At 39.3% G+C, this 26,358-nt stretch overlaps 1 protein-coding gene and 1 long non-coding RNA gene across 6 annotated transcripts in view; one reads left to right on the forward strand and one right to left on the reverse strand.

Moving 5' to 3' along the window:
- Nucleotides 1–26,358, forward strand: part of Spata6 (spermatogenesis associated 6) — a 166,289-nt gene that overhangs the window by 16,329 nt on the left and 123,602 nt on the right. For 2 of the 5 annotated variants that reach the window (XM_046468808.2, XM_046468809.2), the window contains exon 1: nt 14,101–14,298. The exons of 1 other annotated variant lie outside the window; for it this stretch is intronic. In XM_046468808.2, the coding sequence (XP_046324764.1) occupies nt 14,188–14,298 (111 nt within the window). In that variant the 5' untranslated portion in view covers nt 14,101–14,187. Of the gene's footprint in view, nt 1–12,068; nt 12,329–14,090; nt 14,299–26,358 lie in introns of those variants that run through there. 2 more of the 5 variants (XM_046468810.2, XM_046468811.2) reach the window with 2 other exon arrangements.
- On the reverse strand, nt 10,086–13,771 carry LOC131423190 (uncharacterized). The gene is made up of 2 exons (XR_009224276.1): nt 12,536–13,771; nt 10,086–11,734 (listed from the first exon to the last, which is right to left on the reverse strand). It is a non-coding gene; the product is annotated as an uncharacterized LOC131423190 (long non-coding RNA).

Below are 26,358 nucleotides of genomic sequence, written 5' to 3' on the forward strand. Positions count from 1 at the left end.
AGAGGGAGCCAACAGGTGCTAAGCAGCACCAAACCGTTAAATGGACCACTGAGTGGGATGTTTGAGGAGGTAAGTTTTGTCTGGTTGTGGAAAAGAACTCCATAATGAGCACAGCCACATAACGCAGGAGAATGGAGCCTCATAATGCTAGGACCCAATAGCCTAAAGGACATCTTCATGTGAATTGGACAAAGGTACTTCTTTCTCTAATCAGCCAAAGCCTGGCCCCATAGCAAGTAGGTCTCACCCACTTGCTCCCTTGGGCAGGGCACAACCTGTACTGTCTTCCAGAGCAACTCTGTAGAAGGCAATGGGATTTCGGTCACTAGAAACATTCAACTAATGACTAGGTGGTTTTATGTTTTGGTTCTGTACAGAGCATTTCTTACAATTCTGTTTATGATAATCTCATTATTGCTAGAAAGAGAGGGAAAGATAGACCAACAGAGAAGAAAAATGGAGTGAGAAGGAGAAAATTAGAGAGGAAGATAGATGTGGGAGAGAGAGAGAGAAAGGGAAGGGAGAGATTGGTTGGTTGGTTGAATATTTTTAATCTTATATTCAAATATGCCTCAATACAGGTGAATGACCATGTTTTACAAGCAAATGATACCTAGCTGTGTCTGCCACAGCTAGGTATCATTTGCTTGTAATTCTTATACCTTATCCTATTACTTTCCTTTCTTGTTTGCTATTTGAGTCCCAGTTTTGTTCAAGGTGGTCCAAATTGGTCTATGCCAGTCGTTCTTAACCTGGCTACACAGTAGTATCTCAGTCACAATTTTAAAATTATTGGTAAAATCAGAACCTTTGGGTATGAATCTATATTTCTAAAATTTCCCAGGTAATTCTTGACAGGATTGGGCCATTTGTTTAGGAAATTTGATAGGAACATGCTTTCAGAAATACAATATTCTATTCAAATGCAAGATCATCAGAACATTTTATATTTGATATTTATGAGATAGTTCACTTTTAGTGTCCTTTGCATATGCAGGAGGCTACCAATGGAGGCCTGCTAGGAGGCTTCTGGAAAAGCTTCACTTTTCCAATATAAAGGGACAGGGAATGAGATTAGGATGCAGCAATCTTTGGGGGGCCCTTATTTTGTTAGTACAAGTCCCAGATATTTAAAGCTTGCTAGTTGTGGAAAAAAATAAATGATTTTTATATCAGAAACTTCTGTCCCCCAACAATTACTTAGCTTCCAAACCAGAAGACCCTTTCTCATCTAGAAACTCTTCTCTAGAATGGCTACAACTTACAGTTGATGCAACGTTAATAGCCCTTTTAGGAACCATTGTACAGTTACCTGGATCTTTATCTTTCCTGTAATAGAAAAACTAGGGTTGAGTCTCTGGAGGCCCTACCCCATGTTGGAAGTAAGGCCCAATTCCAGCAGATAGTTTATAACTAGGGCTCAGAATATCATAATGTGTTCTTTCACTCCCACCATTTATTTTCCAAAAGCGAGCTGGCCTATTACACACCCATTTTCCCTAGGGCTGTTATGTGAGAACTTGGAAGTGATTCCTCATTGGTTTATTACTCTCTAAAACTCAGCCAGAGGAATGACAATCTAATTATTATTGACTGAGCTAGCATATCTCACTTAGGAAGACAAGATTAATAAAACAAAGCATTCTTCTGGGGATGTTTGTTACATAGATTTTAAAGCCCAAACACATTTTTCCAAGGGGTGAAATTCATATTGTTTTATACAAGAAAATTCTTACCATAGGGTGATCTTGCTTTATCTTTTCTTTCAAACTATATCAGAAACTTGAAGTGTCTTGTTTCTCTGAAACCTTCCACACTATTTTTAGTGATAAATAAGTGTAGTGTTAGAGGTTTAGAAATTGTTCTACTTCAAAATATACAGAATCATCAATTTAAATGATAGGAACATGCTTTCAGAAATACAATATTCTATTCAAATGCAAGATCATCAGAACATTTTATATTTGATATTCATTCTGCTGTAATATGACAATTACTATTGTCCTCATGATTGTTTGGTGGTATTTTTTCTTAAACTAATTCGTATTTTGCTACTAATAATACTAAAATGATGCAAAAGAATGAAAGTTATTACTTTATAGCAAAAAGAGGGCTACCTTTGAAGTAGGACAGTTTTAAACTTAGATTTTGTTTCTTCCAGGTACTACTATTGTCCTAGGGCAAGTTAATTTACTATCACCTGGTTTCCTTGCTTGTTAAATGGGAATACAGATACTTACATACTGGATTTGAGTGAGGTATACAATTATGTACATGAAGTCCCTTGTACAATGCCTGATATATAATGTCACTGAGTAGTTTCCATGGCTAATAAAGATAATTTGTTAATAGTCTTATTCCTAACGGAGACACTGGCTTTGTTGGAAATCAGTTTTCTTACGGAGACTGAACACAAATGAAAGGCGATAGAGGTCTTTTAAAGTGCTTCTGACCTTCTGATCATTTGGTCAGACAGTCTGAGTTACGGTCTTCACTTCATAAATGCAAAGTAGACTGTATAAAAGGAAAAAATATGCTCTAGTTCATTCCCTCAAAGTATTCATCAAATGAGGTAGGATTTCTGGAAAAGATTAAGAGCTTACATTTTTCATCGGACTTAACTTCCCATAAAATTTCATAGAGGATAAAAGGCGAGGAATGCAGAAGCAGTATTCTTTCTGTTTTATCTGCTACCTGCCCTAAATCTTCCTGAGGTATCATTAATTATAGTGGTGCCAGTCAAAATGCTGCTTAGACAGGCAAATTTTCACACAAAAGTCTGTGCCTGAGATTTCAAAACTGGCAGTTGAATTTTAGTATTTAGGCGAAACTGAAGGCTATCTCAGAAGAAATACCTTCAAACCAGTCATGACATGGAATGAGAATGATACATAACCAGGGACTTTGAATTGAACTAGTGATGTTTTGGTCCTTGGCACACAGCTTCAGAACAGCTCAAAGAATTCTAAAAATAGGTAGTATTTAAAATTTCCAAATTAGGTGGGATCCTGAAAGATCTGACTTGGGCAGTGTTTATCTGAGAACATAAAGTGGGGGGGGGCAAGAAACTGCTACCATTAGACTTGTTACATTGAGCTACCATATACTAAGTACTTCACCATTTTTTTTTTTCTTGAATGTGTGAGATGGATCATATTTATAAAAGGAAAGTGAAATTTGGAGATCTGAAACAAAATATCCCAGGTCACATGGCTGGCAAGTGGTAAAGGTGGTATTGTCTTGATTTCAAGATGTGAACTTTCATTGGACAGTTTTAGTTTTTCCAGAGGAAAGCGGTCTTGAGGTACGGAATCCCCCAGAGGGAGGGGTCTTCACTTCAATCCAACACATTTGTCATTGAGCACCTTTAGCATGCTAGACAAAGAAAATTAAGAAACAGTTACTGCCCACGAGGCATTTACAATCTTGTGGAAAGAGCTAGGTCAACTTACCTAAAGTATTTTTTTCTCATCTGTAAAGTAAAATAATTAGAGTATTTAAAAAATATTTTTTTCAGCATAATTTTCCCCATGGATATTTGGAAAAATCTCAATGTGTAGAAAAACTGTAAAATAAGGGAGCACAGAGAAGAGGCATGTAGCCCACAATTTAGTCAGTAAGGAAGTTCTTAATGATTTTTATAGTTTGATATGTTTTTTTACATGGCCCAGCTTACATGAAGCCTTTTATAATTGCGCTAATTTAGAATTTCCTAAATTGGATGTTCAGTTTAAAAAAAAAAGCAGTTAGGAAAGGTTAAGAAGCTAGAGCGCACCATTTGGAGAAGATATTCAACTCTAGGAGTTCTGAATGCTTTTGATAGCATAAAGTATTACCAAAGAAAGATTAATTCAGACACTAACTTTAAGCACCACCTACGAAACACGCATATTCATTTACTTTGCACAACAAGCCACCGATTAATAGATATTAAGACTAAGGATATTTAGTATTAAAAGGAATAGAGTTAGTCCTTTCACATTCACTCATGAAGGAATTACCAGATCAGAATATCCTTCCTGGTTTAAATAAATGTAAAACTAAAAAAAAAAAAAAGTAGGAAACAACTATTTTCACTCAGTGGAAAATTGGCAGCACAAGTTTTTAATCTCTGAGATAAAGGAACCTCTTAAAGTGATAGCTCACATTAGGGGACAATTTACCAGCTACAATGCAGGAAGTTGGCACCTAAGCAGAGCATGAGGTTCCACTGAACTAGGAGGCAAGATCAGTTTGGTAGTCCAAGCAACTGAAATCTGCAGTTCAGGGAATAGGAGAAAAGGGAGCTCATAGCCCCAGAAAACTGAGAAGTTACTTCAAAAGTTCTAGGTTGAGGGATGAGTTTAAGACCAACTGAGACTTACCTGTCAGCTTCTGCTATGGGATTGGGAGCAAAACAGACACTGAATATCAAGCAGTGCAAAGTGTCATTGGAGTTCTAATCTTCAAGAATAGAGACGTGTTTTTTTAAAAAAAACTCTTTGTAAATGCAAAAGTTCCTAAGTTTGGCAGGAGGTTTTGCAGGAACTCAACTGTTACAGTACCAGTCCTATGAGACAGAATGCTCATATAATATCAGGTAAAACAAACTTATCACTCATGGATAAGCATCAAGATCAAGCAGAAGCCTGGGATTCATGGTGATCCATGTCCTCCAAAGCTCAGAATAGCTGTTCCAGAGTTATCTATGCATGCCATACTTTGCACTTCAGTTGGCCCCAGAATCATTCTATTGCATTTATATAGACGTTACTTGGTTCCCTGAGTATTGTAGAAACCCCTGTTTTAGGATGAAGAAAAGCATAGCTTGGGTCCTTCAGAACACTTCTTCCCCATCTCATGATCTAGCATTCTTTGTATGTTATGCCCCCAAACAGATCTGACCTTCTGCAGTCAGTACTTCTGGAATCCAGCTGATTCACTAGAAAGGCTGCACTTTAGCAGTACAGACCATGCCCTAAAGTAAGGTCTATATTGGACTCACTTTGACAAAGTCTCTAACAAAGTTTGGCAAAACCCATATGGGAGATAGGTTTTGTAGGGTGAGTCCCAAGAAGTTAGAGGGGTTCTAGAAACATCTTGGGCATTCCACATTATCTGTAGTAACAAAGTATAACACAGATTTGACAAAAAATGTTTAACTTTATTATACCTTAAGGTACAAATTTAAGGTATCACTATTCCTTAAATACTCAGATTTAAGGTAATCAACAAGTAATTAAACTGCCTGATAAAATGAGAATCTACACTCTTCAAAGACAGATAATAGAATCATATTATACAATGAGTTATTAAAATATTCATAACTCAATTAAAAGAATCAATAGATATACAAAGAAGTAAGAGAGCACAGCCTACAGTCACAAAAGCATGTAGTTAGTAGAAACAGAACTCAACATGGCACAGATCTTGGACATAACATAAAATTACTTAGAAACAGCTACTATAAATGTGTTTCAGGAATTAAAGGAAAATATGTTCAAAGAGGAAAGGAAAAGACGGGGGAGGGGTGAATGAAAAACCAGGGCATCTCAATAAACACATAGAAACTTAAAAAAAAGAACCAAATAGAAACTTTGGGACTAAGTAATATGTTACATGAAATGGAAATTCAGTGGAGGGATTTAATAATAGTTTGGAGATATCAAAATAAAGAGTCACTTTGAGAACAGATTATATCATTTGAAGATTCTAAGGAAAAAATATTGAAGAAAAATGAAGAGAACACTGGTAAGAATAGATGATCTAACAGATGCCCTTATTTTATCAGGCACATGTCTGATAAAATATAGATTCTAAAAATTAGGAAAAAGCAATAAAAGAGAATTACAGGTCGGGTTTTCTTGTGAATATAGATGCAAAAACTATATAAAATATTATCCAACATAATGTAAAATCATGTTTACAAAATAAAATAGTATAAAATTAGAAGAAAGGTAAACCTTTAGGAAAATCTCTCAATGCAATTCACTGATAGGCTAAAACTGAAAGCTCCTGTGATCATCTTAATTGGTATAAAAGGGCACTTGCCACCTCCACTGGAGTATTTTGAAGCAAATCCCATTTCATCCATAAATAATTCAATGTGTATTACTTTCTAAAACATCAGGAATATTTTACTTAGGTTATGTATTTTTTATAATTTATATGTTGAAAAAAATCATATTGTGTTTGTTTTGCGGCTTCCATCCCTACACTTTTGTCTAAGAAGTTACTGTGAATCTTGTATTCTGTGTACATTGGTGATTGATTTGGATGCTTGGTCAGATTCTAGCTTGATTTGGGGGCATAAATTAATGATAGTTTTGTGAATTCCTTTTTTTTAATTGTTGGTTGTTCAAAACATTACATAGTTCTTGATATATCATATTTCACATTTTGATTCAAGTGGGTTATGAACTCCCATTTTTACCCCGTATACAGATTGCAGAATCACTTGTGAATTCCTAATTGCATCACCTCAGAAGGAACATTCTACTAATTGGCTCTTTTTTTTTTTTTTTTTGTGAGATTAACATCGAGTGGTATGTTTGAGTGTGGACACACTGATCTAGTCATTGCACCATTCCTCATCAGTTTTTCAACAACGGTTTTAGCAGACATGGGTGCTCTATTCTTCATTTCTATTTACTTACATCTGGGATTTTCTTTTCCTTTTTATTAGAGCACAGTTAAACATAGCAGTTGAGTTAATTTTGACAAAAATCACACATGAATGCAATTTGGCTTCAATCCCAGTTCTTCCCTTTTTCTCTCTTACCTTCCCCTATTCTCTTCCCTTGACTTTACTGATCTTCCTTTATTTATTTTTGATTAGTACTTTATTCATAAAGGTGAAATTCCCTGTGGTATATTTGTATATACATATAAGGTGTTTTTGTTAAATTCCTTACATTTTTTCTCCCTTTTCCTGTCCTCCCTCCCTCCCTCTTCATCTCCTATTTACTTCACCAAATATTCCCTATAATTTTATTTTATCTGATTGCTGCCCACTGCCCCTTCCTTCTTTTCATTTTGTCCTAGTTTCCACATATTTGAGAAAACATTCAACCCTCGATTTTCTGAGTTTAGCTTATTTCACCTAGATTATTTAACTTAGATGTTCTCCAGTTCCACCCATTTATTGGCAAATCCCATTATTTCCTTATTCTTAATGGCTGAGTAAAATGCCATTGTGTATATACAGCACGTTTTCTTGATCCATTCAGATGAATGGATTGAAAGGCATCTGGGATGATTTAATAATTGGTTATTGTGAATTATTCTGCACAAACATTGAAATTGCTTTATCACTATAGTATACTATTTAAGTTCGTTTTGATAAGTACCAAGGAATAGGATAGTTTGGTCATATGGTGGTTCCATTCCTAGTTTTTTGGAGACTCTCCATACTACTTTCCAGAGTTATTATACTAATCTGCAGTCACTACCTTTTCTGCCACCTCCTTCCCAGTATGTATTATTATTTATGTTCTTGGTAATTACCATTCTGACTGGAGTGAGATGAATTTGTAGTATAGAATTGATTTGCATTTCCTTGATTGCTAGAGATGTTGAACATTTGCTCATGCATTTTTTTTTGGCTATCTCTACTTCTTCTTTTGAGAATAATATGCTTAGTTCTTTGGCCCATTTAAAATTTTTTTGGGGGACATTAAGCTTTTTAAATTCTTTATATATTCTGGATATTAATCCCCTGTCAAAAGAGTAGATTTTCTTCTGTTCTGTAGGGTCTCTTTTTACACTCTTAATCATTTCCTTTGCTGTGAAGAAAGAAATTTTCAATTTGATGGCATCCCACTTATTTATTCTTGGTTTCATTTCTTCAGCTTTTAGGATTCTTGTGAGGAAATCAGTTTCTGCACCTGCATGATGGAGTGTTGACCCAGTGTTTTATAAAGGTTCTGGTCTAATTCCTAAGTCTTTGATCCATTTTGATTCAACTTTTGTACAGGGTGAGAAGCATCTAATTTATATACATTCTTCTATATATATCTAGTTTTCCAAGCACCATTTGTTATAAAGGCTATCTTTTCTTCAACATTTTTTATACTTTTTTTGCACCTTTGTCAATTATCAGATGGCTGTAAGTAGGGGTGTTTGTCTCTGTGTCTGCTACTCTATTCAATTGGTATTTGTGTCTATTTTAATGCCAATACCATGCTGTTTTGTTACTATAGTCCTATAGTATAATTTAATATTTGGTATTATGCTACCTTCTGAATCGCTCTTGCTCTGTGGCTGAGAATTTTCTATGAAGAAATTTCATTGGACAACTCTCTGCTCTCCCTTGGGTACAGTTCAAACAAGATTCTCAAGAAAGATGCTTAATTCTTCTTGTTTTTGAATAAGATCCAGAATTATTTGGTTCTTAAAGTCATTCAAAGGTGTCCAATATCTTTTCTCCCCCTTGAGTAAAATCACCAACTTAGGAATGTTCAATGATTCCCCCCAAAATGTTCATGTCCTACAGGGACATGGAATTTATGAAAGTTTATCTCTGGAATTTCCATCTCTGAATGTTTATTTACATACCAAAGGGAGAATTAAGGTTACAGTCAGAATTGATGTTGGTAATCAGCTGATTTAAATAGGAAGGTTATTCTGGGTTATCTAGGTGTGCTGAAGCAACCACAGGGTCCTTAAAAGTAGAAGAGGGAGGTAGGAAATAGGTCAGTGATGCAATGTGAGAAAGACTTGATTTGCAATTGCTGACTTAGAAAACAAGAAAAAGGGTCCGAGATCTGAGAAATGCTGGTTTCTTCTAGAAGCTGAAAAAGGCAAGGGAATGGATTCTACGGCCTCCAGGAAGGAACCCAGCCCTACTGATCCTTTGATTTTAGTCCAGCAAGCCCTGTGTCAGACTTGTGACCTATAGAACTGTAACATCATAAATTTATGTTGTCTTCAAACCAGCATGTTTGTGATAATTTGTTATGGCAGCAACAGGAAGTCAGTATAGTGCTGACATTTCTGTGAGAAAACAGACAATAACAAAGGAACAAACAGAGAAACTATTCCATTCAGTAACAGTATAACATATTTTCCAGGTCAACCCATAAAGATAAAATTTCTGCACAGTTTCAAAAACAGACTAGTAAACATAAGGAAAACATGAGAAGCTATCCTTGATAGTATAAAGAAAAATTATAATTAAATATCTAGAAATTAAATAAGATTCCAATGGAAAAAACTTGAAAAACCTAGTAAAGAATGTAGAACATTATCTGATAAATGAAGACACATTGCATGCTCTTGGATGGGATGATGAGTATTACAAAGACGTTAACTACTTGAAGTAATCTGTATGTTTCACTATCAATTCCAATAGGACTGTGTAAGGAACATGATAACAATTATTCTAAAATAAAAAGAAGCAATGAAGGATCATGGCTAAGGCTATGTCATAAACAAGTAAACTTGCCAAATATGGCATCAGGAAGACACAGTAAAAAAGCAGTGTGGTACTGTTGCAAGAATAGATAAATAGAACACTGGAAGAGAATAGAAAGCCTCAAGATGAAACTTTGGGTAACTAATGTATGATAAAGGTGGCATTACACACCAATGAGGGGGAGGCCTGGAATGTTTAATAGATACTGATGGAAAATCTAACTGGGTTGGGGGAGAAACTGGTGAATTATTATTTAATATCACTTACAATCTTGATAGACTATCAAAATTTGAAAGGTAAAACAATAATGCTAATAGAAAAAAATATGGGAAATATATTTGTTACCTAGGAATGGAGAAAACTTTTTAAAATGTCAGAAAAAATATAAGACAAAAAGATTGATTAATTTATATTGAAGTCATGTATTTCTATTAATTAAGTACACATTGAACAATGTTTATAAATAGATGAAAAAGGAAGAAAATATATGCAATATAGAAAACTGGATTAGTTTAGTAATTAATATTTAGAATATACAGAACTCCTGTAAGAAAGACAAAAATCCCAGTGGAAAGATGGACAAAGGACATGAACAGACAATTTATAGTAAAGAAAGCAGAAAATCTTATAAGCATATAAAGATGTGCTCAGACTCATCAGTAATCTGAGAAAATCAATAGTGAGACTGTAGTTCATATCTGGGGAAACAAAAAAGTTTAATCATGCTGAGGTTGGGAAGAACATGGGGCCATACTAGCCCTCAAAACATTGATGGGAGTAGGGTACACTGCTATAGTACTATGGACAGAAATTTAGCATTATTTGGTCAAACTGAGAACACTCATATTCAATGACTTAACAATTTCTCTTCTGTTCTTCACATATTATAGGTAAAATGAAAAGATCAAGCACAAAAAAGGAAGGATATTTGCAACATATAAGATGAAGAATTATTATCTAAACATAAAGAACTGCTGTCAAAAAAATAGAATTTATTAGGGATGGGGATGTGGCTCAAGCGGTAGCAAGCTCGCCTGGCATGCGTGCGGCCCGGGTTCGATCCTCAGCACCACATACAAACAAAAGATGTTGTGTCCGCCGAAAACTAAAAAATAAATAATAAAAAATTAAAAAAATAGAATTTATTGAAAAAATGGTTTAGAAAACTACTAAGCAGTTCATAAAGAGAAAATGAAAATGCTAATGAAACCAAGCAAAGGTGCTCAACCTCAATAGTAATCAGAGATACCAAATAAAATCACAATGAGAAACCTATATTACACATATTCAAACATACAAAAATTAAAAACCCAAACAACATAAACATTGGCAGGGGAATAGAAAAGTAAGAACTCATATATTTCTGGCAGAAACATAAATTGATACTAGCATGGAAAATGATGTAGCATTACCTATAAAGTCCCACATGTGCAGAACCTAATATCCAGTCAATCTACTCCTACTCCAGCACACAGTGCAACAGACATGTACTGGAATGTTCATAATGACATTGTTAATTGCTAAAAGTGGAAACAGTACAAATGACCATCAAAAGCAGAAAAGATAAATTATTACATATTTCTAAATCAGAGTATTACCCCAAAATGGAACAAACTTCAGCCACACAGCATCAACATTGGATGAATAGAAGAGACACAGTATTAATTCCATTTAAATAAGGTCAATAACAGAACACATTGAATGTATCTTATTTGGAAGTTCATACTTGAAAGCACGGGAAATATTGTAACAAAAGTCAATGTAGTGGTTATTTCCAGGGCAAGGAAGACAATACACTGTTAGGGCATTTTTAAAGGGTTGAATTATTTTAACCAAATTAGAGGAAGAGCTTCCTTTCAGAGCATTGTTAAGCACAGTTAATGTTATATTTCTTAATGGGTGCTAGTCGCACAGGTATTGCTGCTTTCATTAACATTTTTAATACAAGTCTGTATGTATAACTTAATTTGCAATGAAAATTATTTTTAACATGATTGGATTAGACATTCTCTAGTTTTTTTTTTTTTTTAAATCTTTGATACACTGTGGCAAAACCCTTCCCAAGTGGATGTATTGTTATCTCCTCAATTTAAGCAGTATGCACTGAGATATGATATACTGGTGAGTTAGAAAACTCTGAGGAAAAAAAAAAGTGAATTGAAGTAACAAAGAATCAGAAAATGGGAGACCAAGAAGAAGATCATGATGATTCAAGTCCCTCTTCTCAGAAAGGCAACTGGGGTTTTACTTGAGAGTCCCCAGGTTTCAATCTCAGTTCTGCTTTGGGTTGGGCAGATCTCGAATCCTCAGTTTCTTCACGCTGGCTTTGTAAACTGTACCCTGAGATCCAAGTAGGAGGACTAATGATTATTATTTTACAGTAGGGGAAACTGAGGCCACAAGGGTCACCACTAGCTCAAGTTGCCATCACCAGGTTGGAACTCGGGGCTTCTGAGGCCAACTCCCTGACCTCTGCACTGCCCCAGGGTACAGCTGTTCTCTCTTTACGCTGCCTGTGAGCGCACCGCTTGACGTCACAGAAGAACGCCCGGCCCCGCCCCCCGCCCCTTCGGAAGCCCCGCCTCCTCTTGGCCACGCCCCTCCGGCTTTCGCTAAGCCCCGCCCCTGCCGCTCGTCCTCGTGCGTCCCCGTCTGGCTTCTCTTCCGGCCCCACCCTCCCGGCTGCCATGACAACGAGTCCGCGCCCCGCGCTCTGCTGCTACTCCGGCGGGACCCAGGCTGGACCGCGGGCCCCGGCCTGGGGGCCACAGCTGCCACCGCCGCCGCCACCTCGTCTCCTCTCCGTCCCCGTCCCGCCCCGCGTCTCCCCGCCTCATTCGGGCCCGTGGCCGGGGTCCCTCCCCGCCGCCCGATCCCGGGCAGATGCCGAAGGTAAAGGCGCTGCAATGCGCCCTGGCGCTGGAGATCCGCTCAGTGAGTACGGTGGAACCCCCTCAACCCCCGCAGCAGCTGACTCACATTTGCCTCCCTCCCATCACCTCCGAGAGCCCGGAATCCCTCAAAGTCTCCCTCACCCCACGGTTGGTTCATCGCTGGGGAGCAGTACCCCCACGTCACCTCGGCCCTCCACCACCTCGAACACCCTCCCACTCCCAACAACGCCGAGGCCTTGACGCCCACCTCAGTTTTTCTTGTTTTATCCCAGCTTCCAGTTGGGTTGCTTTCAAATCATTTCCGAACTCTCCAGAGTTCCTCACTTTCCTCCAACTTTCAGTGAGTTGGGAGCGGTGGTGTTCTTTTCAAACGCTTCTCTGCTTCTCCTATTCGCTTAGTGAGAAAGTATTACTGTCCCTTGTCCCGGGCCTGGGGTGCGTGTGGCATTTCCTCCCAAATTGCTGCAGGCACACCCTTTTAGACAGGGTTCCAGGCTTCCCGTTAGTGACGACGGGGGCCTTTATTCTCAGTCATAGGGCGGATTCCCCACGTCCTATAAGCGAAATGCGGCATTGTTACACAAAGTGCCTTGCTGTCTCCTCCTGGGGCCACACCCGAGAAACCCAACTCCTCAGAAATTAGTTCAGGCCTCTGGAGTCTCCAGACTCCCGACTTTGCGAGGAATCCCTTCTCATCCTCCCAATTGTTTCACAAAAGTCTCTTTAGCTTTTAGAAGGGAACTCCTCATTCTCCAAACTTGCAATGCCACCACCCAGTCATCTCCAGACTTACTGAAAAGTACCTTTTCCCCAGCCTCCTGTGGCAATCCAGCTGAGGCAGACAGCCTCCATGTATGAGAAAACTTCATCCAATTTGATAGCTGCAGATCCTTCCAAGGGTTTTTAAATTCCTTCCCTTGCATTTGCTAGAGAACCTTCTAATTTTCCTCTTTAGACAAAGCTCAAACCTATTTTTTCTAGAGGAAATCCTCCCAAGAGCCCTTCACTCCCCTCTCTAGTTCTGTAGATACAGACCTTTAAACAGTTTGGAACAAATTCCATTTCTTCTCCTTCTTACTTAAATATTCACCACCACTTCCCTGGGTGCTGCCCCAGGGGCCCATCTGCAGTTCCTTCCTGCATGCCCTACAGGCAGTTTTTTCTTCACTTAACCTGAGCTTCAAGATGCCTCTCTTTCTTCCATATCCTTCTTCACTTTGAATGAGGTTGCTGCTGCAGGGATCTTAAAGCTGCAGAAAAGTCACAGAACTGTTTTAGATCTTTTGTTTGGTCTTTAAAAAAGAAGCTTGGGTGGGGCAATATAGGAAGGAAATTTCTGGGGCTTTTGTTTTCTGTTCAAGCTTGCAGCAGGTTTACTCTGAAACTATCATTAGCATTATATTTTTGCATCTTCAGCTGATTATTTATTTTTTGTAAAGTAAGTAGTTTAGCAGCAGAATACATGAAGCTTCTTAAACCTCTTGTTCTGGGCAGTTAGTAAAACTCAATAGATTTTGTTATTGGCTGCTTCTTCCCCACTTTGTAACCAATGGATTTAGCAGCCTGGGCATACAGCTGTCTGACAGGCTAGCTGCCACTTCACTCAATTGCCAATACAAACTTGCTAAGAGGAAGTACTCTGCTGCAACTGACTATTGCCCGAAGGTGTCAGAAAAAATACATTTTATCTCACTATTTTGACTTTTCTGTATTAGTTGTACCACAGAAAATAAATAATGTATATTGGAGCTTTGTTATTCATCAAAGCTAAAGAAAACTATGTAAGTGAAAATATTCTTATTTAAAAAAATAAACATTTGAGCTACAGAATTTTATAGTTCTAAGAAGTCTTTGCATGTAGTCCTTTTTACAGGTGAGAAAATCAAGGCTAAATTGCTTATGCAGGGTTGCACAACTATTTTAGGGGCAGATCTGCAACAATTTCTTTCCAGTAGAAGCCTTTTAAATATTGCTGATTCTCAGAAGGAGCAAAAGACTATTAGCAATCATGTAAGTTAAACAAGTTTGATTAATTTGACTTTTATTATATAGAGGAATCATATGAATAGAGATATTTTAAACATCTTTATGATTACAGTTTTTCTTTTTCAATTTATTTTTTATATTTACATGACAAAAAGGTCAGAACTATAAAATGATATACTGAGGGAAGTTTTATTTCCAGTCTCTCTGTCTCATATCTGATAAAAGGTAACCACTTTCATTGTTTGTAGTATAAACAGATATACACATACTCCCCCCTTTCTTAACTTTCCTTCTATTCTTAGATAATAGGCAGTATATTACATAAACTATTCTTTATGTTGATTTTTTTGTCTTCATTTAAGATATCTTGGAGATCACCCTATATCTATGAAAATTGATCTTTCTCCCAAGTTTTTAAGTGAAAATTTTCAGACCTGGAGTTGGAAGAATCGTTCAATGAATAACTTGTATCCCATGACCTATATACATTTATTTGATTTCACTGTATATATGCATAAAAATAAAATATTTCTTGCTGAAAATTTCAAAGCAAATTGTTGTCATCATGATGCTCCACTCTTAGATACTGCAATATTATCACACAAATGACAATTAATGATAATTTCCTAATATCTAATCCATGTTCAGGTTTTCTGTATTGTCAAAAGAATAACTTTATAGTGAATTTTTTCAAACTAAGATCCAAAGCTTACATGTGAATTTGACAATGTTAGGTCTTTATTAATCATTTTAATACAGAGCAGTTCTATTTTTTTCCTTTTCCATGATGTTTCTCTTTTTATTTACAGTGAATTTAGATATATTCATGCATTTGAGATTTAGAACCCTTCCATCACACCACAAAATTCCCTCATGCTCCTCTCAAGCCACATGAAAAAAGAACTACTATTCTGATTTCTTTTACTCTAGATTAGTTTGCCAGTTCTTGAACTTAGTAGTTGAAGTGTGTAGTTTTCAGTATTTTGTATCTGCCCAGCATGGTTTTGAGGTTCAACTATGTTATGTGTATCTGTGATTTGTTCCTCTGAATTGTATTCTCTTGAATGTGTACATTAACTCATTCTTTTTTAATGGACAAATAAAAATGGACATATTCAGTGTTCAAAATGATGTTTTCACGGATATATACATTGTGAAATGATTAAAGATAATTAGAATACCCATCGTCTCACATACTTTTTTTGTATGTCATCTTAAATAGATCTTAAGATCTATTTTCTTTGGATTTTTAAAGTATATAATCCATTATTGTTAACTATAATCCTGTGTTATGAAATATACAATATATCTTCAGAGCTTATTTACCTTAACAGAAACTTTGCACCCCAACATCTCCTCATTTCCTATACTACTTACCAGACCCTGACAACCACCATTCTACACTCTGCTCTTATGAGTTTGAATGTTTTTAAATTCTGTGTATAAATGAAATAATGCACTGATTGTTTTTCTGTACCTGGCTTATTTTATTTAGCATACAATTATTTAGTCCTTTAGATTTATGCATATTGTTGCAAATGACAGGATCTCCTTTTTTTTAAAAGGTTCAACAGTGTGTCAGGCAAAAAATATATGCCACATTTTAAAAAATCCATTCATCCACTGGTGGAAAATTAGGCTGATTCTGCATCTTGACTATTGGAAATAACGCAGCAATAAATTTGGGCATGCAGATACCTTTTCTACACTCTTCCTTTCAAAGGAAATGATTTGATTTCCTTTGGATACATAGAGAGAAGTAGGTTTGCAAGATCATATGGTAGTTCTATTTTTAATTATTTGAAGAAGCCCCATATGGTTTTTTGTAATGGCTATACTAATTTATATTTCCACCAACCCAATGCAAGGGTTTCCTTTTCTCCACACTCTTTGCCATAAGCATTTTGTTCTTCATTGCTATCTTTTGTCTTTTTGATAATAGCCATTCTAACTGTGAGGTGATATCTTAGTGTGGTTTTGATTTGCATTTCTTTGATTAGAGATGGGAGCACCTTTTAATATGCCTGTTGGCCATTTGTATGTCTTTCTTTTGAGAAATGTCTATTCAGGCCCTTTACCCATTTTTAAATCAGGTTTTTGTGTTCTTGCTATTGAGTTCTTTTGATCCATGTGTGCTTTGGAATGGACTCTTCATCAGATATAGGATTTGGAAATACTTTTTCCATTCCAGAGGTTGTCTCTTTACTCAGTTGATTGCTTCCTTTGTTGTGAAGAAGCTTTTTAGTTTGATGCTATCCATTGTATTTGAGTTGTTTCCAGGTTGCAATTGTCATGGATAAAGCTACTTTGAGCATTCATTCTTGTAAAAATCTTTTTATGGACATTATCTTTTGAAGAGACAAGGCTCAGATATAGAATATCTCATATTGTGTTAGTGCCTGATTTTTTTTTCCTTTTGTGGTTAAATACAACTTTTTCCCAATTCCTATAAATTGGGAAGTTAAATGTTCTGTTTCTTCTTGTCTGTTGCAAGTGTAGCACTCCACTAACCTTTCTCCCTTACGTGTTTTGTTACTGTTGATGTTATCTTACATTAGTAGTAATCTCATATTGTAATATGTGTTATAATATCTAATATGAGAGCAGTGAATATGAAAGGTTTGGATGTATTATGCAACATTTTGTGTTGCTGAACAGAACCACCTGACTTGAGGGAAAATATGTTGCTGGGAGAAAAGTGTGACTTTTCTCAATGAATCTTTAGAGAATAATAAGATATGCCAAGTAATTTGTTTTTTAAGAGCGTCAAAAGAATTATATTTCCCAATGTCAGATCAGGCTGGGCAGGCAGCGACCAAAGAGGCAGATTTAAAAGGGCCGCTGAACAGGCTTTATTGAGATATCACTCCTGGGTGGAACTAGATCAGACCCACAGAGGGGACAGGGGAAGGGTCTGAGGAGAAACCTCCTGGAAGCTTGACTGGACTAGACTTTTATGGGGCTTACAGCAGGAAGGGAAGGGCTTGGGACAGGAAAAGGTGTCTCTAGGGTTCCTTGCCCCCTTGGAGTTGGTCAGGGGAGTTGGCTGAACTCCAGGAGTGGCCAGGGGGTCCTGCTGATTGACAGGCGTTAGTCAGGAGATCTGGCTGATTGACAGGCGTTTCTGCCCACAGGCATCTGATTGATGTTCAAAGCAGCCAGGGCTGCTTTGTTCTAAGTTGCCACTAAGTCGCCACCAAGTCGCTGCCACCAACCTAACACCCAACACTTAACATTTTTTTCAATAAATATTTTTAATATTTGAAATATATTATCTTTCATTGGAAGAAGTACTTTTTTGCTGCTTTCTCTCTTTACCTTGTTGCTCCTTTTATTTAGGGTATCAGTTTCTCTGAGATTATTTGGGAAAATAGAAGGGATAAATGGAAGTAAAGCTCAATGCCAATGCTGAGGCAGTGAAACCATTCCATTTTCTATGCTATATATGAGTGTCAGTTTGGAGTTAAATAATTCCTTCCTTCCTTCCTTCCTTCCTTCCTTCTTTACCACATTATCTAACTCAAATTAATGATAGCATTGAGGCAAATAGACAGGGGTCCTCTTCCGTCAGTACTCTTCTGAACACTTGTTCATCTTTATGATCCTTACTCAGGATACTGTGCAGTAGTGTCTCAGTCACAGTCATGCTATATAGTTGGTGGCAAATTTTCCTGGAATGTAGATTTAGAAACTTTTTAAATTATAAAATACTTAGGATTTACATAAAAAATATAAATACTGAACACTATGGCTTACCTGCATTTAACAATGATGCATTTTATGTTCGGTGCACGTTTTTGTTTTTTTTTTTTTTTTTTTTAATTTTTTATTGTTGGCTGTTCAAAACATTACATAGTTCTTGATATATCATATTTCACAATTTGATTCAAGTGGGTTATGAGCTCCCATTTTTACCCCATATACAGATTGCAGAATCACATCAGTTACACATCCATTGATTTACATATTGCCATACTAGTGTCTGTTGTATTCTGCTGCCTTTCCTATCCTCTACTATCCCCCCTCCCCTCCCCTCCCCTCTTCTCTCTCTGCTCCCTCTACTGACATTCGTTTGTCCCCCTTATATTATTTTTCCCCTTCCCCTCACTTCCTCTTGTATGTACTTTTGTATAACTCTGAGGGTCTCCTTCCATTTCCATGCATTTTCCCTTCTCTCTCCCTTTCCCTCCCACCTCTCATCCCTGTTTAATGTTAATCTTCTTCTCCTGCTCTTCGACCCTACTCTGTTCTTAGTTACTCTCCTTATATCAAAGAAGACATTTGGCATTTGTTTTTTAGGGATTGGCTAGCTTCACTTAGCATAATCTGCTCTAATGCCATCCATTTCCCTGTAAATTCTATGATTTTGTCATTTTTTAATGCAGAGTAATACTCCATTGTGTATAAATGCCACATTTTTTTTATCCATTCATCCATTGAAGGGCATCTAGGTTGGTTCCACAGTCTAGCTATTGTGAATTGTGCTGCTATGAACATCGATGTAGCAGTGTCCCTGTAGCATGCTCTTTTTAGGTCTTTAGGGAATAGACCGAGAAGGGGAATAGCTGGGTCAAATGGTGGCTCCATTCCCAGCTTTCCAAGAAATCTCCATACTGCTTTCCAAATTGGCTGCACCAATTTGCAGTCCCACCAGCAATGTACAAGTGTACCCTTTTCCCCACATCCTCGCCAGCACTTGTTGTTGCTTGACTTCATAATGGCTGCCAATCTAACTGGAGTGAGATGGTATCTTAGGGTGGTTTTGATTTGCATTTCTCTGACTGCTAGAGATGGTGAGCATTTTTTCATGTACTTGTTGATTGATTGTATGTCCTCCTCTGAGAAGTGTCTGTTCAGGTCCTTGGCCCATTTGTTGATTGGGTTGTTTGTTCTCTTATTGTCTAATTTTTTGAGTTCTTTGTATACTCTGGATATTAGGGCTCTATCTGAAGTGTGAGGAGTAAAGATTTGTTCCCAGGATGTAGGCTCTCTATTTACCTCTCTTATTGTATCTTTTGCTGAGAAAAAACTTTTTAGTTTGAGTAAGTCCCATTTGTTGATTCTAGTTATTAACTTTTGTGCTATGGGTGTCCTATTGAGGAATTTGGAGCCCGACCCCACAGTATGTAGATCGTAGCCAACTTTTTCTTCTATCAGACGGCGTGTCTCTGATTTGATATCAAGCTCCTTGATCCATTTTGAATTAACTTTTGTGCATGGCGAGAGAAAGGGATTCAGTTTCATTTTGTTGCATATGGATTTCCAGTTTTCCCAGCACCATTTGTTGAAGATGCTATCCTTCCTCCATTGCATGCTTTTAGCCCCTTTATCAAATATAAGGTAGTTGTAGTTTTGTGGATTGGTTTCTGTGTCCTCTATTCTGTACCATTGGTCCACCCGCCTGTTTTGGTACCAGTACCATGCTGTTTTTGTTACTATTGCTCTGTAGTATAGTTTGAAGTCTGGTATCGCTATACCGCCTGATTCACCCTTCCTGCTTAGCATTGTTTTTGCTATTCTGGGTCTTTTGTTTTTCCATATGAATTTCATGATTGCTTTCTCTATTTCTACAAGAAATGCCGTTGGGATTTTGATTGGCATTGCATTAAACCTGTAGAGAACTTTTGGTAATATCGCCATTTTGATGATGTTAGTTCTGCCTATCCATGAACAGGGTATATTTTTCCATCTTCTAAGATCTTCTTCTATTTCTCTCTTTAGGGTTCTGTAGTTTTCATTGTATAAGTCTTTCACCTCTTTTGTTAGGTTGATTCCCAAGTATTTTATTTTTTTTGAAGATATTGTGAATGGAGTGGTTGTCCTCATTTCCATTTCAGAGGATTTGTCGCTGATATACAGGAATGCCTTTGATTTATGCGTGTTGATTTTATATCCTGCCACTTTGCTGAATTCATTTATTAGCTCTAATAGTTTCTTTGTAGACCCTTTTGGTTCTGCTAGGTATAGAATCATGTCATCTGCAAATAGTGATAATTTAAGTTCTTCTTTTCCTATTTTGATGCCTTTAATTTCTTTCGTCTGTCTAATTGCTCTGGCCAGTGTTTCGAGAACTATGTTGAACAGAAGTGGAGAGAGAGGACATCCCTGTCTTGTTCCAGATTTTAGAGGGAATGCCTTCAATTTTTCTCCATTCAGAATGATGCTAGCCTGAGGCTTAGCATAGATTGCTTTTACAATATTGAGGTATGTTCCTGTTATCCCTAGTTTTTCTAGAGTTTTGAACATAAAGGGATGCTGTACTTTGTCAAATGCTTTTTCCGCATCTATCGAGATGATCATATGATTCTTATTTTTAAGTCTATTGATGTGGTGAATAACATTTATTGATTTCCGTATATTGAACCAGCCTTGCCTCCCAGGGATGAATCCTACTTGATCATGGTGCACAATTTTTTTGATAAGTTTTTGTATCCGAGTGGCCAGAATTTTATTGAGGATTTTTGCATCTAGGTTCATTAGAGATATTGGTCTGTAGTTTTCTTTCTTTGAAGTGTCTTTGTCTGGTTTAGGTATCAGGGTGATGTTGGCCTCGTAGAATGAATTTGGAAGTTCTCCCTCTTTTTCTATTTCCCGAAGTAGCTTGAAAAGTATTGGTATTAGTTCCTCTTTAAAGGTTTTGTAAAACTCTGCTGTATACCCATCTGGTCCTGGGCTTTTCTTAGTTGGTAGTCTTTTGATGGTTTCTTCTATTTCCTCAATTGATATTGGTCTGTTTAGGTTGTCTATATCCTCCTGACTCAATCTGGGCAGATCATATGACTTAAGAAATTTATCTATGCCTTCACTATCTTCTAATTTATTGGAGTATAAGGATTCAAAATAATTTTTGATTATCTTCTGTATTTCTGAAGTGTCTGTTGTGATATTGCCTCTTTCATCCCGTATGTTAGTAATTTGAGTTCTCTCTCTTCTTCTCTTCGCTAGCATGGCTAAGGGTCTGTCGATTTTGTTTATTTTTTCAAAGAACCAACTTTTAGTTTTGTCAATTTTTTCAATTGTTTCTTTTGTTTCGATTTCATTAATTTCAGCTCTGATTTTAATTATTTCTTGCCTTCTACTTCTTTTGCTGTTGTTTTGCTCTTCTTTTTCTAGGATTTTGAGATGAAGTATGAGATCTTTTATTTCTTGGTTTTTTCTTTTTTTAAGGAATGAACTCCAAGCAATGAATTTTCCTCTTAGAACTGCTTTCAATGTGTCCCATAGATTCTGATATGTTGTGTCTGTGTTTTCATTAATCTCTAAGAATTTTTTAATTTCTTCCTTGATGTCTTCTATAACCCATTGATCATTCAGTAACCTATTGTTCATTCTCCAAGTGATGTATTCTTTTCCCTTCCTTCTTTTATCATTGATTTTCAGTTCCATTCCATTATGATCAGATAGGATGCATGGTATTATCTCTACTCCTTTATATTGTCTAAGAGTTTCCCTGTGACATAATATATGATCTATTTTTGAGAAGGATCCATGTGCTGCTGAGAAAAAAGTGTAACTGCTTGATGTTGGGTGGTATACTCTATATATGTCAATTAAGTCTAGGTTATTAATTGTGTTATTGAGTTCTATAGTTTCCTTATTCAACTTTTGTTTGGAAGATCTGTCCAGTGGTGATAGAGGTGTGTTGAAGTCTCCCATGATTATTGTATGGTTGTCTATTAGTCTCTTGAACTTGAGAAGAGTTTGTTTGATGAACATAGCTGCACCATTGTTTGGGGCATATATATTTATGATTGTTATGTCTTGTTGGTGTATGGTTCCCTTGAGCAGTATGTAGTATCCCTCTTTATCCCTTTTGATTAACTTTGGCTTGAAATCTATTTTATTTGATATGAGTATGGATACTCCTGCTTGTTTCCGAAGTCCATATGAGTGATATGATTTTTCCCAACCTTTCACCTTCAGCCTATGTATGTCTTTTCCTATCAAATGCGTCTCCTGTAGGCAGCATATTGTTGGGTCTTGTTTTGTGACCCATTCTACTAGCCTGTGTCTCTTGATTGGTGAGGTTAAGCCATTAACATTTAGGGTTATTATTGAGATATGGGTTGTTCTTCCAGCCATATTTGTTTATTTATGTTACTAAACATGGTTTGTTTTCCTCTTTGATTATTTTCCCCCCTTTAGTGTCCTACCTCCCACTGTTGGTTTTCATTGTTATTTTCCATTTCCTCTTCCTGTAATGTTTTGCCAAGGATGTTTTGAAGAGATGGTTTTCTAGCTGCAAATTCTTTTAACTTTTGTTTATCGTGGAAGGTTTTAATTTCATCTTCCATCCTGAAGCTTAATTTCGCTGGAAACACAATTCTTGGTTGGAACCCATTTTCTTTCAGTGTTTGAAATATGTTATTCCAGGATCTTCTAGCTTTCAGAGTCTGTGTTGAAAGATCAGCTGTTATCCTGATTGGCTTACCCCTAAATGTGATCTGCTTCCTTTCTCTTGTAGCTTTTAAAATTCTCTCCTTATTCTGTATGTTGGGCATCTTCATTATAATGTGTCTAGGTGTGGGTCTCTTATGATTTTGCACATTCGGCGTCCTGTAGGCTTCTAGGATTTGGGATTCTGTCTCATTCTTCAAGTCTGGGAAGTTTTCTCGTATTATTTCATTGAATAGATTGCTCAATCCTTTGGTTTGAAACTCTGTCCCTTCCTGTATCCCAATGACTCTTAAATTTGGTCTCTTGATGTTATCCCATATTTCTTGGATGTTCTGCTCATGGTTTCTTAACAGTCTTGCTGAGCTGTCTATGTTCTTTTCAAGTTGAAATACTTTATCTTCATTGTCTGATGTTCTGTCTTCTAAGTGTTCTACTCTGCTGGTAGTATTCTCAATTGAGTTTTTAAGTTGGCTTATTGCTTCCTGCATTTCTAGGATTTCTGTTTGTTTGTTTTTTATAACCTCTATTTCCCTGTGTAGTTGATCTTTTGCTTCTTGGATTTGTTTATGTAATTCATTGTTGAAGTGATCTTTCATTGTTTGATTTTGCTGTCTGATGTCTTCCTTGAGACTCCAGATCATCTGAAGCATGTATATCCTGAATTCTTTATCTGACATTCCATCTGCTGCAGCTATTACCTCTTCTAACGTTGAGTTGACCTGCATTGCTTGTGGTCCTTTCTTTCCTTGTCTCTTCATACTGTTCGCGTTCCTTTCTACTTAGTGAAACTGTTGTGCTATTGAATTTTCCCCCTATATATTTATATTGGTCTTGTATAGTTGCAAAGTCTCCCTCGCAGGCGCGGGCAGCGGCTCTGTCCCTCTGCGGGCCGCTAGGCTTGTTCTGTGGGTGGTCACAGTTCTGTCTACTTTGCAGGTGCAGGCAGCGGCACTGCCCCTCTGCAGGCCTCTGGGGCTGTACTGCCAGTGGGTCGCAGGTCCGCCTACCTTGCAGGTGCGGCGGGGGGGGGGCGGCTCTACCCTTCCTCAGGCCACTGGGCCAGTTCTGTCTCTCGGTTGCAGGTCTGGCCTGTTCTGATGGTGGTCACAGTTCCGCCTACCTGGCAGGCGCGGGGGGTGGGGGGCGGCTCTGCCCCCCAGCAGGCCCCTGGGCCTGCTCTGTGCGTGGTCACAGTTCCCTCTACCTTGCCGGTGCAGGGGGAGGGGGCGGCTCTGCCTCTCAGCAGGTCGCTGCTCCTCCTCTGCTGGTGGGTCGCAGGCCCGCCTACCTTGCAGGAGTGATTGGAAGCTCTGTCCCGCCGAGGGCTGCTGGGCCTTTTCTGTCCGTGGTCACAGTTCCCCTACCTGGCAGGCGCGGGGGGTGGGGGGCGGCTCTGCCCCTCAGCAGGCTGCTGGGCCTGCTCTGTGCGTGGTCACAGTACCGTCTACTTTGCCGGCGCAGGGGGAGGGGGCGGCTCTGCCTCTCAGCAGGTCGCTGCTCCTCTTCTGCCGGTGGGTCGCAGGCCCGCCCACCTTGCAGGAGTGATTGGAAGCTCTGTCCCACCGCGGGCCACTGGGCCTTTTCTGTCGGTGGTCACCTGGCAGGGGCGGGGGATGGGGGGTGGCTCTGCCCCTCAGCAGGCCGCTGGGCCTGCTCTGTGCGTGGTCACAGTTCCCTCTACTTTGCCGGCGCAGGGGGAGGGGGCGACTCTGCCTCTCAGCAGGTCGCTGCTCCTCCTCTGCCGGTGGGTCGCAGGCCCGCCTACCTTGCAGGAGTGATTGGAAGCTCTGTCCCGCCGAGGGCTGCTGGGCCTTTTCTGTCCGTGGTCACAGTTCCCCTACCTGGCCGGCGCGGGGGGTGGGGGGCGGCTCTGCCCCTCAGCAGGCCGCTGGGCCTGCTCTGTGCGTGGTCACAGTTCCCTCTACTTTGCCGGCGCAGGGGGAGGGGGCGGCTCTGCCTCTCAGCAGGTCGCTGCTCCTCTTCTGCCGGTGGGTCGCAGGCCCGCCTACCTTGCAGGAGTGATTGGAAGCTCTGTCCCGCCGCGGGCCACTGGGCCTTTTCTGTCCGTGGTCACAGTTCCCCTACCTGGCAGGCGCGGGGGGTGGGGGGCGGCTCTGCCCCTCAGCAGGCCGCTGGGCCTGCTCTGTGCGTGGTCACAGTTCCCTCTACCTTGCCGGTGCAGGGGGAGGGGGCGGCTCTGCCTCTCAGCAGGTCGCTGCTCCTCCTCTGCTGGTGGGTCGCAGTCCCGCCTACCTTGCAGGAGTGATTGGAAGCTCTGTCCCGCCGCGGGCCGCTGGGCCTTTTCTGTCCGTGGTCACAGTTCCCCTACCTGGCAGGCGCGGGGGGTGGGGGGCGGCTCTGCCCCTCAGCAGGCCCCTGGGCCTGCTCTGTGCGTGGTCACAGTTCCCTCTACTTTGCCGGCGCAGGGGGAGGGGGCGGCTCTGCCTCTCAGCAGGTCGCTGCTCCTCTTCTGCCGGTGGGTCGCAGGCCCGCCCACCTTGCAGGAGTGATTGGAAGCTCTGTCCCACCGCGGGCCACTGGGCCTTTTCTGTCGGTGGTCACCTGGCAGGGGCGGGGGATGGGGGGTGGCTCTGCCCCTCAGCAGGCCGCTGGGCCTGCTCTGTGCGTGGTCACAGTTCCCTCTACTTTGCTGGCGCAGGGGGAGGGGGCGGCTCTGCCTCTCAGCAGGTCGCTGCTCCTCTTCTGCCGGTGGGTCGCAGGCCCGCCTACCTTGCAGGAGTGATTGGAAGCTCTGTCCCGCCGCGGGCCACTGGGCCTTTTCTGTCCGTGGTCACAGTTCCCCTACCTGGCAGGCGCGGGGGGTGGGGGGCGGCTCTGCCCCTCAGCAGGCCGCTGGGCCTGCTCTGTCACGTTTTTGTTTTTAAGAAATAAAATTCACAGATATAATTGAGGCTTCTTTTATACCTCTTTCTGACCCCATTTTCCTTTCTCCCTTCCTGGAGTTAGGGTATAACCAAATATTCTGAAGTTGGAGCATTTTGTTCTTCATTCAGGCTATTGTACTTTTACTACATATTTGTGTGTCTATATCCTATCATTCCTATTGTTTTGTTTGTTTAAAAATTTTCCACCAACAGTTTCTTACCGTAGGCACCTGGCTTTTTCTACTTTGTTATTTTTGGGATTTGTCAGCATTGATTTTTGCAGATCTAGTTCATTTTTGTTCTCCTATGATAGATAGTGTGTGTGTGTGTGTGTGTGTGTGTGTGTGTGTATGTGGTACTGGGGATTGAATCCAGGGGTGCTATGCCACTAAGATACATCCCCAGAACTTTTCAACTTTTTTAAAGTTTGAGACAGGATCTTGCTAAGTGCCAAGGCTGGTCTCTAACTTGCAACCCTCCTCAGTCTCCCAAATTGCTGGGATTCTAGGCATGCATCTCTGCACCTGTTTCTATTGATTGGCTTTAAATACCAGTAATTTCCCCTTTTTTATTTTACAATGTTCCAGTGAGTGTATTTGTAAGTATCTCCTAGTGTCCATATTGGTTGTTCTCAAGGGTGTATATGTGCTGTTGGGAGCATTTTAGACATTTATTGACACCCATTGTTTGTCACAGTGCTTGGGAAGTCCTATTAGTATTAATTGTATTGTATTATGCATGACTTGGTTTCCCTCTTAATACAGTAGTCTCCCCTTATTGGCAGAAGATATGTTCTAAGACC

Source organism: Marmota monax, unplaced genomic scaffold (assembly GCF_021218885.2).
Source record: "Marmota monax isolate L192 unplaced genomic scaffold, Marmota_monax_Labrador192_F-V1.1 WCK01_AAM20220418_F8-fsc00008, whole genome shotgun sequence".
Classification (NCBI taxonomy): Eukaryota; Metazoa; Chordata; class Mammalia; order Rodentia; family Sciuridae; genus Marmota; species Marmota monax.